Source organism: Vanessa cardui, chromosome 18 (assembly GCF_905220365.1).
Source record: "Vanessa cardui chromosome 18, ilVanCard2.1, whole genome shotgun sequence".
Lineage (NCBI taxonomy): Eukaryota > Metazoa > Arthropoda > Insecta > Lepidoptera > Nymphalidae > Vanessa > Vanessa cardui.
In genome coordinates, this window is record NC_061140.1 from 247248 (window position 1) to 267313 (window position 20066).

At 35.9% G+C, this 20066-nt stretch overlaps 3 protein-coding genes across 3 annotated transcripts in view; 2 read left to right on the top strand and 1 right to left on the bottom strand.

Annotated features, from left to right (window-relative positions):
- The window catches only part of LOC124537230 (protein prickle-like), a 321460-nt gene that overhangs the window by 112574 nt on the left and 188820 nt on the right, over positions 1-20066 (top strand). The window lies entirely within an intron of this gene.
- Positions 13889-16954, top strand: LOC124537232 (glucose dehydrogenase [FAD, quinone]-like). The gene is made up of 4 exons (XM_047114004.1): positions 13889-14088; positions 14430-14619; positions 14920-15232; positions 15595-16954. The coding sequence occupies exons 1-4, from the start codon at positions 14066-14068 to the stop codon at positions 16899-16901; spliced, it is 1833 nt and encodes a 610-aa protein (XP_046969960.1). The 5' UTR covers positions 13889-14065; the 3' UTR covers positions 16902-16954.
- On the bottom strand, positions 16893-19237 carry LOC124537231 (glucose dehydrogenase [FAD, quinone]-like). The gene is made up of 3 exons (XM_047114003.1): positions 18887-19237; positions 18487-18602; positions 16893-18374 (listed from the first exon to the last, which is right to left on the bottom strand). Exons 1-3 carry the CDS (start codon positions 19235-19237, stop codon positions 16949-16951), a joined length of 1893 nt encoding a protein of 630 aa, XP_046969959.1. The 3' UTR covers positions 16893-16948.

Below are 20066 nucleotides of genomic sequence, written 5' to 3' on the forward strand. Positions count from 1 at the left end.
CAGTACGTGTCAGCTCAACAATTCGTATGTTAGTATTGGACGCTAGTCCAGTCAAATTACGGCTAAAAACGGGTTAAATAAACATGAGCGAACACAGTTTGGGCATTTTGAGGATTGAAAGGGGGGTGCACCCTGAGCTTAAATTCCAATTTGAGGGGCTGTAGTGAGGTCAGCTCAAGGTCATTTCGACCGAAACGCGTTTAATTCGATATCTCGAGAATGATCACTGTTAGCCAAAAAATTATAGAGACCTTTTCTTTTCCAAATTAAATTTACCAACTTTTTTATTTAAAACTTTTTTTTCTAACATTAATATTTTTCAACTTATGACTCCCGCAAGGCAAAAATTTCATTTTTTTTCCTATTTTTCGTCGTTTTCTCCCCAACCATTGGATTTTATTGAATTTTACCGATCATCAACGTAAAGATCTTTTAATTATGAACAATTTTGTTCTTAAACTTTTTTCTGTAGTGCCAATACTTTCGTAGTTATATATCATTTTACCGAGCGAATTCCGCGCCATTGTCGCAACGTGTATCCACAGACACACTGTTGCGTGTATTAGTGCAAGTAAGGAACATCTGTCCTCGATTTTTATACCTGGGGTAACCCTCGTCCCATGAAATCTATTTTTAGCCTAAGAAAGGGTCGGGGTAAAGGGGAGTGGAAGTGAGCATAACCGTTCAGTTGTTCAGTGTTTTCTTGGCTTCTACGCAGTGAGGATCAAAAATCGTGTATTTTCGGTTTTAGAATGTTGTGCTGCTGTAAAAAATAAAAATGGAACATTGCTTTATATGCAGCAAAACGTTGAGTGAAGGAGAAGTTATAACGGTGCAAAAAAAACGGATACAAACACTTATAAAAGCCAGCGTGATAAGGGGAAATAAGGAACATGAGCGCATGTTAACCTCTCTATCGAGTATAAGGTAATATTCATTATTTTTTGACCGTTATAAAAATTACTTTTCATCATCACAAAATTTTCCAGTATTTACTCCTGGTATTAATTATTTATTAGGGTGCATTCTTCGTGTCAAAGACATTATGGAGACGAGAGAGCTGCGGCGGCTGTTGTACGGCGAAGTCTGTCGTCAGACTCTTCGTCGTCATCGCGGACACCGACACCTTTACCCGTGCCACATGAAGAGGAATTCGATTTCAAAAACTCGTGCTTTATTTGCACCGAAAAGATTCCGGAAAACGTTCAAGAAACGAACCAACGCGTTCGCCTCAAACAACGAATTCGTATAAGTTCGGTAAAATCATTTTCAGCGGTGAAAAAATCCATATTGTCGATATTGGAGGGCCGAAATGATCAAGTGTCACAGTCGGTGAGTGCGCGTATACGAGAAGTTTCTGATGATGTTGGTGCTGGCGCAAGATACCATCACAAATGCTGGCTCGATTTAAAAGTTAAACCGAAAAGGGGAGTAAAAAGAAGACGCAGTTGTGAAAATATCGAAGACATTGTCGACGCAATATACAATTACATGCTATCGAATGATGATGATTGTCAATTTAAACTTTCCGACATAACCCACCAAATCGAGGGTGCTGAAGAAGTAGACTTCCGTACCATAAAAAAGTACTTAATAAACAAGTACCGCGATAATATCGTGATATTCGAACGACCACGTCTTGGCACATTTATTTGCTTAACGAATGCAGGTGCGAAAATTTTGAGCGATTCGTTTTATAAGGCGAAAAAAGGAAATCCAGCAGAAGAGAGATCACGTGTTGTCGAAGAAGCAGCAGGAATAATACTAGAAGATATTCGAGGCCTTTTGCTGCAAGACGAATTTCCTCCGATCGACGATTTCATGAAAAATATTGAGTCGACAATTCCACAATCGCTCAAAGTTTTTCTTCGCACTTTAATAATGAAATACAAGTGTTCAACGACCAATAAGTGGGAAACTATCTGCACTACCATCGCACATGCCATCATGACTGCAGTTCGACCTCGCCGATTTCATTCTCCCCTGCAATTGGGAGTTGCAACATTTCTGTACAGGAAATTTGCGTCAAAACATCTCATCGACATACTGTCAGCTTTTGGATTTTGCTCTTCCTACAATGAAGTGTTATTATTTGAATCATGCTGTATCCAGAATCATTCTCCAAAAATCGGGGTATATGGTTTTTCCCAGTTTGTCTTCGATAATTCCGATTTCAATGTTAATACAATTGATGGCCACAATACTTTTCATGTAATGGGGGGTATACAGTGCGTTACTCCTTGCGAAGCCGTCTCTTACGAAGCACCTGCCTCGCGGAAATCTACGAAATTAACTGCGGCGGAGATAGCAAAGTTCGGACACATCCCTATCGAGACATACGAAAACCGTTGTGGCCCGAATGAACTTTGTGCCCTCAACATCAATTCCATTCGTCCGATAAATCTGACGATTTCTCCAACGCTTGCCGACTTTTTATGGTTGTATGGCAAGTGGACTGTTCGACCCGATATTGGTGGATGGAATGGCTTCATGCAGCAAGTGATAGCTGAAAGATCATTCAAGAAAACGAGGGTGATTCCATTACCAGTCATCGATGCTCCTCCGTCCAAAGAAGACACTATTTATACCGCGTTACGTTTGGCTACCGAAAAATGCAAAGATGCCGGGCAAAAAGGATGTGTTGTCACTTTCGACCTTCCGCTTTTCATGAAAGCTCACGATATTATATCTGGCGTTGATTCGACTTCACCTGTCGGTAAAATAGTCCTCCGTTTGGGCGGGTTTCATTTATTGATGTCCTTCTTAGGCTCAATAGGAAACATTATGGATGGCAGTGGCCTGACAGAGCTTCTACAGACGATATACGCTGGTAACAGCGTCGTCCATATTTTGTCTGGACATGCATATTCTCGGGCTGTCAGAGGACACACACTGGTTCACCAATCGCTAGCCAAGATGATAATTGACAGCATGGAGAGCGAATTTACGGAAGAAGAGCGAGAAGAACTTGATTCGATTTTATCCGGGCCCGAACGATCCTACATCCTCGCAGAAGCCGAGAATCCTGTTGTTGAAGCCGCGTATAAGAAATTCGAAAATCAACTGAAAGTACTTGAAGAGCTGAGCCCGACCGGAAGACTTTGGATACAATACTTTCGTATGGTTACGCTCATGAAAAACTTCATTGAAGCCGAAAGATCGGGAAATTGGAACTTGCATCTTGACACCATCCAAAAAATGTTGCCATATTTCCACGCTAGTGGCCATTTCTTGTACGCAAAAGCAGCACATATATATCTGCAGAGAATGATGGATTTGCAAGATAAATTTCTTGATTTCGAGCTGCAAGATTTTGTTAATGGCTTCTTTACGATGCACTTTACGGACAAGTCGTGGTCAGGAATTATGTCCGACATGGTAATTGAGCAAAGATTAAATCGACCTATGAAAGTAGCTGGTGGACTAACGCAAGGACGTGGGATAAACTCTCACACAACATCCAGATGGATTCTAGGAATGATCTCAATGCTACACGTTTGTGACGAAGTCGAAAATTTTTGCGGCGTATTCAGCGCAACTACTGAGCAGCATGTTGATGCTAGACCGTCGCGCATTGTGCGAGATAACAGCGACTCAGAAAAACTGGACAACTGGTTGAGTGAGCGCCAACCTTTCATCGAGGCATGCAACTTGCGGTCACTAAGTACTGGTGCCATCGGCGACTCGACAATCAACTGTCATCTTTGCGATGAAGTTGGCGCGAAAATGTTGAACGAGATGATCGGAAGACCATTCGCGACGTACAAGTTTCAACGAAAAAAAAAAGTCCTTCCATTAGCTGCAATTACCAACAGCATCCGCGTGGATGACAATGCGCCAGTTGTTCCAGTTCAGCCGCTGTTATTATTCCAACGAATGACTCTGTCTGAAAATTTGCCAACGGAATTAAAAGAAATCTTAAAACACGAGCTGGCACCTTATCCGATGTCGTTATTCACACAGGAAGGAATGCGCCACGGCACAAAATCTACGTTGTATGATTGCTTCCTGCCGTTAAAAACACCTCCGGACTTAGGGCCGAACCCAAAATTCATTATTGACGGTGGATTTCTTCTACACAGGGTTGTGTGGGGCAGCAACGTTACCTACTCCGATATATGCCAGAAATACGTAGCATACACAAAAAAACACTACGGTACAGACGTAGTAATTGAATTCGATGGCTATCCCGAAGATATTTCCAACTTTGGCACCAAATCTGCCGAACGACTGCGCCGATCCCAGTTGAAGCCATGTGTGGATATAATTTTCACCGACAATATGACCGTCACCGCAACTCAAGATAAGTTTTTAGGCAACGAGAGCAATAAGACCAGATTCATCTCACTACTGAAAACGGTTCTCATCAAATCAGACATAGAGGTGGAGCAAGCCGTAGAGGATGCGGATGGTCTAATTATCAGTACGGCTAAGAGAATTTCGCAGGAGTATAGTGCTGCGGTTGTTATTGGTGAGGACGTGGATTTGCTGGTTTTGCTGACTGCAACAGCCGGCGCGTGCAACAACATTTTCTTGAGAAAACCTGGCCGAGGCAAATCGACGGACGCTACATATAGCCCACACTGCCTCAAACCGATATATGGGCCGAATGCCGCAAAAAACCTATTATTTTTGCACGCCATTAGTGGTTGCGACACAACGTCGGCACCATTCAACCTAGGCAAGCTGAAAACAATGACCGCATTGAAAAAATCTCCGGATTTGGTTTCGTTAACTGAAGTTTTTCTGCAAGACAAAGCAGATAAAACAACTATCGCTTCAAACGGCGAACAATTCATTTTGAATTTGTATCGCAAGGCGGGTGACACGAATTGTACAAATCTCAACGAGCTCCGATATAAGGGATATAAAAAAATGGCAGGCAGTGGGAGGGTTAAATTAGAATCCCTTCCTCCTACCTCTGATGCGGCATTTTTTCACTCGCTGAGGTGTTTCTACCAAGTACAATACTGGCTGGAAAATTATCTGGAACCCGAGGAGTGGGGCTGGCGTCGCACCCCCCGTGGATTGGAGCCAATAACGATGTCATTGCAACCAGCTCCGGATAATTTACTGAGATCGATTGCGTGCAAATGCAAAACCAACTGCGGCAAAGCGTGCGGATGCAGAAAGGCCGGCCTCTTTTGCTCAGTTATTTGCAATAATTGCCAAGAGAACTATTGTTCCAATATGGCCAAGATTACCGACGATGATGATCTTGACGTAATGGACGAGGACGACGTATGCCCCGATACCGCCAGGGCCTTTAATATTCACGAATCACTTCCATCGACCTCGGGTGCTTAACTTTCCGAATTTTATAACCTATTTTTTTTATCAATAAATGTGTGAAACAGTTTTAATTGTTAATTTACTTCTTACCCAAATTAACCGAAAAATTTACCCAAATTAAATACCCTATTTTTAAATAGTTTCATCGATTGACCTTTTTATATTGCGACAGTGGCGCGGATTTCGCTCGGTAAAATGATATATAACTACGAAGGTATTGACACTACAGAAAAAAGTTTAAGAACAAAATTGTTCATAATTAAAAGATCTTTACGTTGATGATCGGTAAAATTCAATAAAATCCAATGGTTGGGGAGAAAACGACGAAAAATAGGAAAAAAAATGAAATTTTTGCCTTGCGGGAGTCATAAGTTGAAAAATATTAATGTTAGAAAAAAAAGTTTTAAATAAAAAAGTTGGTAAATTTAATTTGGAAAAGAAAAGGTCTCTATAATTTTTTGGCTAACAGTGATCATTCTCGAGATATCGAATTAAACGCGTTTCGGTCGAAATGACCTTGAGCTGACCTCACTACAGCCCCTCAAATTGGAATTTAAGCTCAGGGTGCACCCCCCTTTCGATCCTCAAAATGCCCAAACTGTGTTCGCTCATGTTTATTCATTTCGTAATTTGACTGGACTACGCTGACATAACGTAACTCGGCCATAATTCTGCTGAATTATTTTTTGGGCAGCATACACTGCGTCGCTTTTAAATAAGCGATCTTTACGAATACACCTGCAGATTACATACACCAAAGTCACCGGATTTTATATATCATTATTATTTCATATACATATATAAATATATAATTCATGTCGTATTATTGTGACTCAAATGAATCCGCTCGATTGCGCGGCGCTCCGTGTAAGCCGTAAATACCACGTGACTTATTGCCGATTGTTTGTATTGAGGCGCTCGGTGACTGATTATTATCGATTATTGGTAAAACTTATTTCGTACAAATATAAAAACACTGATAAAAATGTTTTAATGTAAATTAATATTTACAGTTACATTTGAAAACAGTGCGATTTAATGGATTTGTTCACTTAGGGAGTCTAGCCCTCCATATGTTCTATAAATTAGAGTTTTTTGCGAGTGATTAATTAGGTAAACGCGTCATCTTTCAAGCGTTGTTTTAATTATGTCGCAAAGAGATAAATTAGTGTTAAAGTGAACAGTCAAATATTCTCATTGTTAACTACTTAAGTTAACTCAGATCATCCCATTGCTGGGCAAAGTCGAGTCACTGGTAGCTTTACATTTTTTCTTCAGTGTGTTGATTAGATACCTATATCATCGCTCTATAGTATATGTATCAATACTGGATTCAAGGAGAGGAATGGGTGGAGTGTTCCAATATTACTTAATAGTGCTTCAAAATAATTCCTCCTATTAAATGTATTGCAACCAAGTTAGAGTTTACTTTGCCAACCATTTTAACCAATCCAGCGGGTTAAACCTTAATTCTAGATGCTTCACTGTATAATATATTAATATGATTTTGTTTTGGTTTCAGGTAATTTACTTTAATCTTCATAAATGAATACAAGTTGAGAGAGCACACGACTGACGCGGTCTAGATCACTCCGTATTGAGGTAAATTATTTGCGTGTTTCTGGAATCAATCGCCGGCTGATAGAATATCAATAGAATATCGTTTGTATCCCGGAGACTGGGAATTGGCAGGGCTGACAATCTTGAACCACGGAAAGCCTGAGAAGCTGTTCGTGCCTGAACCGATTAAGAGAACAGAGAGCACATTTTTGTTCGTAGACGCATTTGTATCACATAATGTGCTCTGTGTTCTCCCTATGTATTTACTCAGTTCAAGCCCTCAGGAGGACTTAAACATCATACATAGCTGCAAACTACTCACAAATCTGCCTTCAATACTACTCTAGAATTTTACTTAAAATCACATGATTATAATTATTTTTTATAAATTATATTTACAATACATAGTAATTGATTATTTCTCTCGGTCTATATGAGCCATATCAACGTAAATCACACATATAAACATTAGTACTAACCATGGGACCAACCGTTCTACTATGAAGGAGACGTGTAGTTTATTAAATAACAAACAACGAATATTACAATAGTATCCGATCCAAAGCTTTAAGGTATAATCGTAGAATCAACTAAATGACCAATAAAAGCTTTGTCCACCTGTATTCGATCCCTGGTTAATCCGGGACAATCCCGGATCCCGGCGCCCGCCGATGGCGACAGCTGCGTGTAACGACCGTCTTATCTAACTGACTGATCGCTGGCTATTTGTCTGACTGACCCTTAAGACGAAGGACTGTAGAGCTTGTGACGCATAGACAGGACTATGATTATATTTAAATTAAATTAATATTGTTTAAATAGTTTGTAATATACGTATGTTATGTTTTATGTAATACATGTAATATAGCTATATCAAATATCAAATTAAATTGGTCAATAGCAAACTACCTAAATAAAATTGAACCTCTAATACTTACACTTACACCTCTGATACTTTTTTATATCTCCCTTGAATATTTAGATACCGATTACAATCTTATCTAGTGGCATTTTACTAATTGCCTTGTACAATATATTGTTCTTTTTTAAATAGCGTTTCACGAAAATGTCAAATGAAAAATTTATAACGTGTTCAATTATGTAAACGAGTTTCAATTAAGTAAAACCTTTTTGCGTCAAAACTCTTTATTCGAAATTGAAAAATATACAAATATTAATAAGGCGTGTCTGGTCATTGTATGTCTGTCTTCGGTGCACAAGTAGCGAACATCTTAAGGAATGTTATCTCTAATAGCGGGCATTCGGACACCGGGATTTGCGGGACGGCGCCTAATGGATGGGAATTAACAGTGTCCTTTGTCGAAAGCCGAGGTCGCCTAGTGGAGAGACGTGAATCGTACACACAGATCACGGATACAATTCCGGCATACACCACCGAGTTTTAATGCTTAATTTGTGTTGTTAAAATTACATACGAGGGGGGCAGGTACCTTATTTCTGTTCATTATATATCAAATGTTAGAAAATATTAACTACAAAGATTCCTAGCTATTCTTCTACCACTGGGAAAGCTCAAAACCTAGAAACCTTTTTTGAATCAAATAATTTTTTATTCTTAGGTTTTACCCCTGACAGCGTAAGAGGCGTGATGGCTCAGTGGTTAGAAGACGTGATTATTAATCACTGATTCCAGACTTTGGCAATGGCAAGCACAATTTTCCAAACCTTCTGCTCTCAGAGGCGAGGAAGCCTAAGTCCAGCGGTGCGACATTTACAGATAGATACTAATCTCACTGAGCGTGTTCCTAGACTTACCAAACAAATTAACTCTGCATTTCTAATGTTAATCAGGATTTGTATCACGTGTTCCGAAATTGAGATAGCAGAGACATATATTTACAATCAGAATAAAAAGTATTACATAATATAAAATAAAGTATATAATATTCTTTAACGATAGATCAAGACGAACTGTGCTAGTTCGGTGAATGTTGTTAAGCATATACACATACATATATGTATGTACCCGTACTTACCAACTTTAACTGGAGCTGCGTGGTGGAACGGTGAGAAAGCCCTAAACCCTGTCTTCCTAGCAGCGGCATAAAAACGGACTCATTATACTTTTTTAAATAAGCCACTACAACCTTTGATATATAATTTATCTATTCAGTCACAAAGGCACGCGCTTTCCCTTAAACATATAAGTATTTATGAATTAGATCTGTATGTTCATAAATAAATTTCAAAACAAAATGAAATTCAGTCTAATACTCTTATACTGTTAGAAATATAAAATAAGAACTATTACAATGGAAGTCTTTAAAATAAAATACAGGAATTCCCTATGAAACTGTATACAAAATTGCATTAAGTTTTTGGACTGCAGCCAAACATTAAGCTGAAGCGATTACACGCACTTCGAGGCTGGAAGTGATATCAAAGCGAAGAGCAACACTTCATACCATTTCCTCTCAGTTGAGTGGATATATTAATTAAGTATATTAACCAAAGTATTATCATGTATAAAACTTAAATGTATGCTTAGATCTTTAAAATTATACAATGGATCTTAATGTGGTTTTTATAATAGATAGATTGATACAAAGGGAAGGTTTATATGAATGATACATGCACAATATCGTAGAGAAATACCACAGATAAATTACTATATTTATTATCCGTAGTGTAATGCGAAGCCGAGGCTAGTATTATAATCAAATACAATATATCAGTGATACTACATGTATATAATAAAACTATCAAATTTGTATACAAACTTCACTTTATTTTATAATCGTTTTCAATATATACCTATAATAATTAAACAAGTATATGCTAAAACAACTCATTTCTCATTCTCATTATTAATATTACTTTTAAAATATGAAAATTGAAACTAATTTGAATTGATAATTTTTCTTACCTTTTTATTTTGTACAACATTCATTTCCAGACACGAAACAAATTAAATAGTACAATTATATCGAACCGAAATCAAAATAGTAATTGCTTTACCGCCGCGTAATTAATCAACTGCACGACTTTCTATTTATTTATATTACAAAAGACTATTATATTAATATTATCATAAAGTTTTTGACTTATTACTCGCGTGTATCGCTAAACGCTCAGTTTATTTTATTATCGATAATTTTAAAGGCAATAAATATAAGAGATAGCGATGATTTATGGCGGCCAAGTACTAATTACGGCGCGTATGGGAGTTATTCTCGGGGCGGCCATATTTAATTATTATAAATCCAGGATGTCGTGTGCTAATACTTTATTGTTCATATGTGAGGATACTAAATATAAATCTAGTAAATCTATATAAGAAATGTAAAAGTAACTCTGTCTGTTAGTCTGTCTGTCGTTCTTGAGGCAAACTTAAACTCCAAGAAAAGACATATATGACTTTTTTGCCTTAGATATGACAACCAATACCCTAAAATGAGAGTGAAATCGCGGGCGACTACTAGTATTATAAAAATTAGGTGGTTGTGATTAGTGGCGTAAATAGGGCGGTGCTACCGGTACAGGGCGTAGACTCTCGGGGGCGCAAAAATAGACAGGCTGGGCACGACTATTGTTTTTTCGTTTTGCTCCTGTTAAAATTCCGCTGAGCCCCTAGTACTCGATTCCAATACAAACTACTTACATGCTAGTATCATTAAAAACATACATCGCGCTCATTTTTTTGGCAGCGCACGAGCGTATTTGTGTTTAGTGTTTATCGTTAGTGGGCAAAGCATTTCCAGTAGTGAACCTGCGTTCGAACTAATAAATACTTAACACCCAGCGAATTTAGTCCTGTCGTCTATATTTCTAAGACATAGATTGTGATGCTGTCGGTGATGGAAAAATGCAGGCACATTGAGATTATGTTAATCCAACATAGAGAAATTGCATAGATCAAGACGACGTTTTTAATGTGAAACTTTAAAAGATAATATTTAACATTTTAAAAAGGAATGAAAGGAAGGAAGGAAAAATTTTAAGGAAAGTCCGCAAGTTGTTTGACGAGTGGTCACCGCACCGCAATGCATACGCCAAGCTTCCAAGTACAAGCAGGCGATCCTTTAACGCGAATTCGATTACACGCCTTTAATTTTAACACTTCTTTATTTCTTCATAACATTGTTTATAATAGTAACATTAATAATTGTCGTTAATATTGGGTTAAGCGAATGAAGTAAGAATAACTACAAATGATGAATTACTTTAAAAGTATCTCTGCATATATATTTTTAATTTTATACTATTAGCTCATGATACATAAATAAATAATTATCAAATAAATGAAATTCTATAATTTTAAGTACCTATTTAGTTGTTATATGATTATAATTTTGACAAATAAAGGTGTTGTTGTGAATGTCAAGAAAACAGAAATACTTACTAATAAAATCAGTATAAATCAGTAGAATCATAGTAAAATTATAAATAAACATAAATATACATAAATAAAACGACATGACTTCGTATAGAATGGTAATATTCAGATCAAAATAAGTGTTTCTTAATATCAATGCGAGTACATATTTTAAGAAATAGCATCTAGGTATAATTCGGAAGAAACATGTTTGATATTATTATTTTCTTTACTGAAGTTAACATGTCCAATCGGTACATGCAGTGTTACGCTTAATTTTGGCATCAGACGTTAACAGCAAGGTCCCTTTAACTGCGAGGCAATGACCGATGGTAAAGTTATCCACGCTTTATCAAGTCTATTATCGGCTATACAAATTATATTCCATTTTATTGTAATAACTGTAAAACAATTTTTATTATACAGATACTAGTAGCGCCACCTACACAAGAGAATAAGAACTGCATGATCCGATCAATAAAGTTGTTTATCTTTACCGCGCTAGATGGCGTTAAACACTTATATTTGTTATTATAACTATAATAGTAGGAACTAGGAACAATATGTTAGTTGTTAGTTTAAGTAATCTACGAATATATCTTTTTTTAAGTTTAAATGGGATATTTTCAGTAAACAAGAAATCATTTGTAAGTTAATAGGGATTAATAATAAGCTTTTAATAGGGCTACAAATCTTCACCGGTAGCGCCCTATGAAATATTTCATTAGGTACCTATATTACATTCTAATTTTAATTAAATATAAAATAATCATAAATATATGTAAATACATATTAATACTCATGGATACACACAGTAGATATTGATCGCTTCGATTATAATATAAACATAGTAATTGATTTTCTTTTTAGTTGATTACCGACAAAGATTAATTATTTGAAATAGCAACCATTATGAAAATACAAATATCCCTGTTTCCTATTACGAAAGATTATTTTAAATGAGGCGATTAAGTTAATATTTTAAAAGCCTCATTGGTAGTTAATTTGCATATTTTACTAAAGTATCTACTCACTCGATAGATAATTTATTAGATACTTGCCGTTACATCTTAAGTATATAGCAGAAGGTCACATAAAAAAATACAAAAAAATATTTCAAATTTCTGAAAGGAAATATGTATAAGTATAATTTAAGTGCATTATTGTGATGAAGGTGTTACAGTAACTTTAATAGTGAAAACAGATCAGCAATGCGATGCATTTTCAATACGAAAAAATATGCATTAAATATTTGCCAATTGGATTTTTATCATTTAAAGATAAATCTAATGTTGTTATATATTATTCTTATCAACCGATTCTTCTAAAGTTTTAATAAATAAACATAACATAGAATATCATAGGCAATTCCTCTCACTTAGTTAATTTTATATGCGATATTCTCATTACCGTTTCACTTTTGAATCTTTTAAAATATTGTATAATATTAATTACTTATAAAATATTGTTAAATAATTAGTTCACTGACCCCAATTTAAATTATTATGTTCTGTCTTTTGCCGTTCGTATGTTCGTTTGTCAGTTTGCCAGACAATTGTTTTAATCAAAATACATCATTCGTCACTACCCTTACATCTAACGCGTTCGGGTCAGAATGCACAGATAAATAAGGCTTATCGGTCTCACTTTGATCACATAACTTAGAGATATGACCACAACTCTCCCAAATGACCAAGAGAACTGGACGTCATAAACTATGAGCGAGCCAGTTTAATTTCCGGTGCGCGCTTAGCATTCCCTGCCTATCTGCCCCGGCCTCTCTGCTTGCGATTAAAGAGTGATGTTACTTCAATTTATTGCCATATCTCGTTGTAAAGTTGATTCAATCAAATTAAAAAGGGCTTATCGCATATCTGTATTTACTTCATTAATGGAACAAAACCAGTACAAGTTGTATTGGCAGGAATAATATTACATCGATATGTATAAAACCGAAATACTAGTCATTGCTTAATCACAAGATCACAGATTTTTCCGAAACTTCACTGTCACCCCTATGGTGTGAAAATGAGGTTGAAAGTTTGTGTCTTATAAATTTTTCGAGGGCAAAGCCGCAGGTTCAGATAGTATAACACAATTTTTAAATTAAATTTAATATAATGTTGTGTTGAAAAATTATTAGATTTTTGGCATCACTGATTAAGTATTATTACTGAAGCGTCTATTTTGACTTTGATTATGATAATTAATTATAAGTCGACGGTAAAAATCACCTTAAGGAAACATTCAGGAAGCGGTTGAAAGTCTACCATTACAACAGCGTGGTTAGCTTCAAGACTTTCCTGATATTATTACCAATCTGAATCATATTTATAAGCAGGTAATATAACCATTACGTATTTCATATAAGTTGAAAGTAAGATAAGACAATTGTCATATAAAATCATTTTGTTTCAACTATAACAACAACAAAATCAATAGTCTGTAAATTTCCCACTGCTGAGTTACGACGTCCTTTCCCTTTAAGGGTTTGAAACATATTCTTATTCAACAAAACATAAAATAAAGAATATGAATTCCTAATACTTTAGAAAATATACACGATAATATAACGCTGGTACATAACAGCACTGATTTTGTACATAAATCATACATAATAACAAATAAATTACAGTCGTCATTGAACACCGGAACATTTAATTACATAAGGATTACTTTTCAACTGAAAACTCCGTCCTGTTGCCAAATAACCTTCCGAATACTTAGGATTACGCGGTCGAGCGTGCATTCACATGCATTCAATTCTATTCTCAGCTCGATAGCTCTTAGTTGTGCCGAGTGATTACCTGAATTGTTGCACAAAATCGATGATAGTTACAATAATAATATCATCTATATCGTCTCTCGTAATTTGAAATGGAGATCAAAGTGTTTCGCAGGTTAGCAAGTTACCATAACACAGTTCATAAAGTTATTTGGGTGTCGAGTGCTTTCTCACTTTCAATCGTCATCAATTTGATATATGGAACAGGAAGACAGTATTGTTTAACCAAACATCCTCTAACGTAAATGTAAAAAGTCATAAGCTTGTACCATTGGTCTTGTGTTTTACTATAAATACGGCCTATACAAGTGACTCATATAAAAGTGTTTAATTATAATCTGATAAAATTTAGAATCGAAATATTGTTCCAAATTTGTTTATCAAACATAGTCTTTCAAATAAACTCGATGTTACATATTGAGTACTTGTAACAGATTACTTAATTTTATACTTCAGTGCCTTCATACATTTGAACGTGATCCTAGGAAGTTTATCATTGGTGAACGGAGATCTGTTTTCCAAGGCGACGAGGAGTAAAGCTGATGAGAAGAATGTTCAGAACAGTGTGTTTGATTTCATAATTGTCGGCGGAGGTACGGCTGGATGTGTACTTGCGAACAGACTATCAGCTGTTCCTGAATGGAAGGTACAGGTCTTATCTTTATCATTCACATTAATTGTATTATTCACTCAGTTAAAGATCATTTCAACACATTAACAAATTTTAGCAATTTAATTCTTTTGGTCACATAACCCAAAGGTTGTCTGGAAGAAATGGCTTATAAGCCATAAGACCGCCTTTTGCTTGGCCAATTTCGTTTGTATGAAAATATATTTTGTCTTTATGTATATTTGGTGTGCAATAAAGAGTTAAATAAATAAATTATCTTGGTATAGGCTTAAAATGTTTAGTGTCAATGAGTTTCTTGTGTTTGTAATATTCAAGGTTTTACTGATCGAGGCTGGTGAAGAAGAAAATATAGATTATAACATACCAGGTGTACCAACGGAAGAGTTCCGTCCTATTCTTTGGAATTTTAGAACTGAGAGAAACGGCTTCTCATGTCTCTCAAGACCTGGTGGTAGCTGTGAAGTCAAAACTGGTAAAGTGTTAGGAGGGTCAAGTGTTACCAACGATATGAAGTATACCCGAGGGTCTAAGAAAGATTATGATGCATGGCACGATAATCTTGCCCCTGAATCAGTTGGATGGAAATTTGAGAACTTGATAGAACACTTTAAGGCTTCCGAAGATAATGGTGAGTTAAGATAGCATATTAATAACACGTAACATATTATAGTTTCAGGCTATGCAAAAACAACAAGCATTAGCCCATATGAGATAATTACAGTTATTGATTTTTAATAAAATTGTTGATGGTTTGGACACATCTTGTATAAAAAATCGTTAGAAGCGATTTATATAGATGTCATATTTTATATTAAATACATATTTTATTAATTGTAATTTTTGAACAATATTTCTATGTGTTGATACTGATGAAATTAATGCATACTAGTTGTGTTAAATATTTATTATTGGATTCAAACCTAAGCTACAACGTTTTTCTTTTTTTCAACATAGATGTTTACTAATTGCAATATGCAAATATCTTTTCAGGTGACTACGATGTTCTCATGAATTCTTTCTATCATTCTCGCGGCGGAGAAATGCATGTGCAAAGATTCAAACACGTCGATCGATATATGGAACTATTTCTTGGTGCATTTGCAGAGTTGGGCTTTCGTTCGATTGACATCAATACAAATGTCCCAGAAGCCGCCATTAATAATCAATTTGTTATGTTTAATAACACGAGATTGAGTACAAATAGTGCGTTCCTTAAACCAATCAGGACCAGAAAAAACCTAACTGTAAAAACGGGTGCGACTGTTACCAAACTAATCACCGATGAACAAGAAAAAACTATCGATGGCGTTATATATGAAGTTGAAAAAGGCAAAGCGCAAGCTGCTTACGCTAAGAGAGAAACCATTTTAACGGCAGGAGCTATTAATAACGTAAGATTACTTCATCTGTCCGGTATAGGACCTACTGCTGAATTGGCGAAGCACAATATCACAGTTTACGTTGACCTCCCGGTCGGCGCTGAGTATCAAGATCAGGTGACAACTGGTGGCTTGGCTTTCACATTAAGTGACGTAACTCCATTCACTGAAAGCCAAATCATAGAAGACTTTAAAACATGGTTCCAAAACAGAGGCGGGCCCTTAGCGTCGCGAGGTATTAACCAAGTGTCAGCATTTATTCAACTTTTTGAAAACAAAAACGGGCCTGACATTGAGTTGGCATTGGAAGGTAATTACATAAGAAGCGACAAATTCATGCTGACAAACGTCACCGTACACACAGCAGAAGAAACAAGCTTACCGTTACCATATTACAATTTAGTAATTGTAAATCCTGTTTTATTAAAACCTAAGAGCAAAGGAAAAGTAACCTTAAATAAGAGAAATCCAAAGTATGGTCGGCCTGTCATACAAGCGAATCTATTAAAGGAGGCAGAAGATTTAGATGCCATAATAGACAGTGTTGATATCGCTTTGCAAATGCTTGAAAATAAAGAATTTAAACGTGCGGAGATTAAATTAGCTCCACTTGATCTTTTCCCTTGCGATAGATTACAGAACAGAGATCAATGGAACTGTATAGCGAGACATTACACTAAAGCAATGGGAAATCCAATAGGAACATGCCGAATGGGTGGAAATAAAACTACATCTGTAGTTAACTATGATCTTAAAGTTCACGGAATTGAAAGGCTTCGAATAGTAGACGCTTCCGTAATGCCTACACATGTTCGAGGTGGAATATTTGCACCAACAGTGATGATCGCAGAAAAAGCTACTAAGCTTATAATGAAAGACTGGAAAGAAAACAAATCAAATTTTTATAACAATCGATGATAAAACTGATTCTTTATTAAATTTTAAGCCTTATAATAAATCTATTTTTAATACCAAACACTTTTTATTAAATCGCTGGCTTTCTCAGCAATCATGATAACCGGAGCTGCTGTAGAACCTCTCGTTATTTTAGGTATTATTGATGAATCGACTACTCTCAAATTAGCTACACCATAGACTCTGAGACGATTATCAACCACAGACTCGGGGTCTTTTGAAGGACCCATTTTGCAAGTTCCAACGTAATTATGCAATGGGGCTGAAAACTGTCTTATTATACACGACCAAAATTCTTCAGAAACTCGTTCATGGTTGCTGCATTCATTTTTCAATATGGGTCGTGGATCAAATTCGAATTCTGCATTTTTGAATACCTCAGTATCGAATAATTTTACAACCTCTTGTATACCTTCTAATAGTTTCTTTTCATCAGTAGGATCTTTGAGAAAATTAGGGTATATCAAAGGAGCTCCAAATATAGGGTCGGTTGCATTCAGTACAATCTGTCCTCTGCTTCTAGGAGTTAGAAGAGAAGTACAAATATCCATCTTATCGTAGTACATATTTGAATTGTGTCCACGAAATCTAAATTCAATATCGGGCGTTTTAAGTATTTCTGAGATACTTGTTTCGTAAAAAGCTACGACTTGAAAATTCGTTGAAAGAGGTCCAATACCTTTCGAATAATAATTCGTTATGTCCTTTAACTTTTCTGGAAAGTTAGATGTAGTGGCCGTTTTGATAAGTTTTATGACAGGTAGACAAACCGACAGATGATCATGAAAATTACCTCCAACCGGTAAATCATTGAACACTTTAATGTTCAGATATTCTAAGTAGTCTTTAGGTCCTATACCAGATTGCATCAGGAGTTTAGGTGAGTTGATGGCACCCGCACTTAAGATTACTTCCTTCGTTGCTTTCGCCGTAACTTTAGTGCCATTTGTAATATATTCTACTCCGATAACCTTAACACTATCTCTATTTTCTTTTAATTGAAGTTTTGTAACTAAAGCTTCCGTAATTATTTCGATATTTGTCCTCAGTTTTCTTATCGGCTCTATAAAGGCATTGTATGAACTCACTCGCTCTCCAAAATACGACATTGTCTGTATCCTCATGAATCCTAACTGATTCCTTCCATTTACATCTGTGTAATTATAGCCGAGATCATTGAAAGCACTGAGAAGAACATCGGCATTGTCATCGACGTAAGGATATCGTCCTACATCTAATGGCCCTTGTGTGGAGTGAAAGAATTTACTCTTTGATATGTCCTTGTCATAATTCCCCTCCGAGTATTTAAAATAGGGCAGCACTTGGCTAAAGCTCCACCCTTCGTTGCCGTTGAGAGCCCATTCGTCGTAATCTGCGGGACTGCCTCTCATGTACGCCATATCGTTAATTGTAGATGTGCCCCCTAGGACTCTGCCTTGCACGACCTCGCAGCCGCTAGGACGGTTTTGACAAAATCTGAAATAGTTTAAGAGATAACTTGTACCGTCGGTATTTATTCTTTAACTAAACAGTATTCGCGTTCAAATATAAGCTAGAAAATAGTCAAATAAAGTTTCCATAATCTTACCCCTTTTTAGGTCTCATAGAATATTGCCAGTCTAAAGATGAGCCTTTAAATTCACTCGTGAGACCGGGAATCGAAGCAATTTTAGGTTGTTCACGGCCTGCTTCGATCAGTAGAACCTGAAAAACCACCCAAAACATTTCATTTATTAAGACAATAATATATCAATGCTTCCACCTTAAAATTAAGTATAATCTATTTGTATTTGTTGTACTTATGACATTTAATGCAAATATACAAACATTGCAATAAATTAGTTAACCCGACATTAATCGGCAACAATTGATACGATTAACCTTATATCATTGTATGAAGATGTTTGCTTTTCAAAATATTGCTTCAATCACAAATAGTATTAAAATTAATCTATTTGTATAAAAACATGAGTATTTTTAAATCGAACCTTCCATTTCCTGTTTTCCGACAGTCGACTCGCCACAACGCAGCCGGCGGTGCCGCCTCCTATGACGATAAAATCATATTCTAAATTCCTATAATCATCATCTTCATCGCTCTTATCGCCTTCAAAAAATTTGTTCCTGTACGCCAGCTTGAATCGCGGCTTAGCTTCAAACTCCTTCTTCCTTTCCGATTTAAGTAAATCCTTATTATCACGAAAGTAATCGGGCTCCGAACCAATATGTCCGTATAGAGTGTGGACCAGGGAAATGAGGAGGATGGCTGTTGGTGCGCACTCGACCCGACCGTCACATATTTTACAGAGATCTTCGGTTATATTAGCCACTGATGTCATTGCATTTCAATGAGATTTTGTAGAGTTTATTTATATGAAAACAATCACATCCGAGTGTCAACTACCACTGCATAATACGATTAATATTAACATCTACAACTTCACTCAGAATGTTGCTATAAGCATATTTAATACTTCGATCTAATTTTTGTATATACATTGTATAATATTGTGTCAAGACACCTCTGAAATGCTTGTCAGTTAACGTGCACAGGAAATAACTCTGTAGGTATGAAAATATATATACATATTTGTATGAAATTGTCCGTTTATTTGTTAATTTTTAACGTAATATTCTATATACATATCTTTTCGCTACCTATTCTGAATATACAAAATAATTTTACAAACTATTAATCTCAAATTGAAAGTTATATTTTGACATGAAAAGTTATATTTTGATTACTCTCAAAGTAAATTAAAGACAAACGAATCCGCGTGTTATAATTGTTAAAGAATTGTTGTTAAGTTTTCGTTCGCCGCGATTGTTGTTACATTGTTTTCGATTCAGGAATTTCATTCTATTGTAATTTCTAGTGAATTCTTCGCATGCGCGCTCCTTAGAAATTTTAAAGCTAACATACTGAAATATCGCTGTCTTTATATTTAAATCGTAATATATTATATATTCTGTATATATTTTGCACTTGTGGCTTGTACCAATTGTAAGGGATTTATATGTTTACAAAATTGTCACCTCCGTTGCTATTTAAGGAAAGATTTTAAACAACCAACAAGGAATGTTTTTTTTTAATTCTTACACTGTATAAAAAATTGGATTATATTATAAACAAAAACTCTGACGCGCCTGTAAAAAATTAATAGCAAA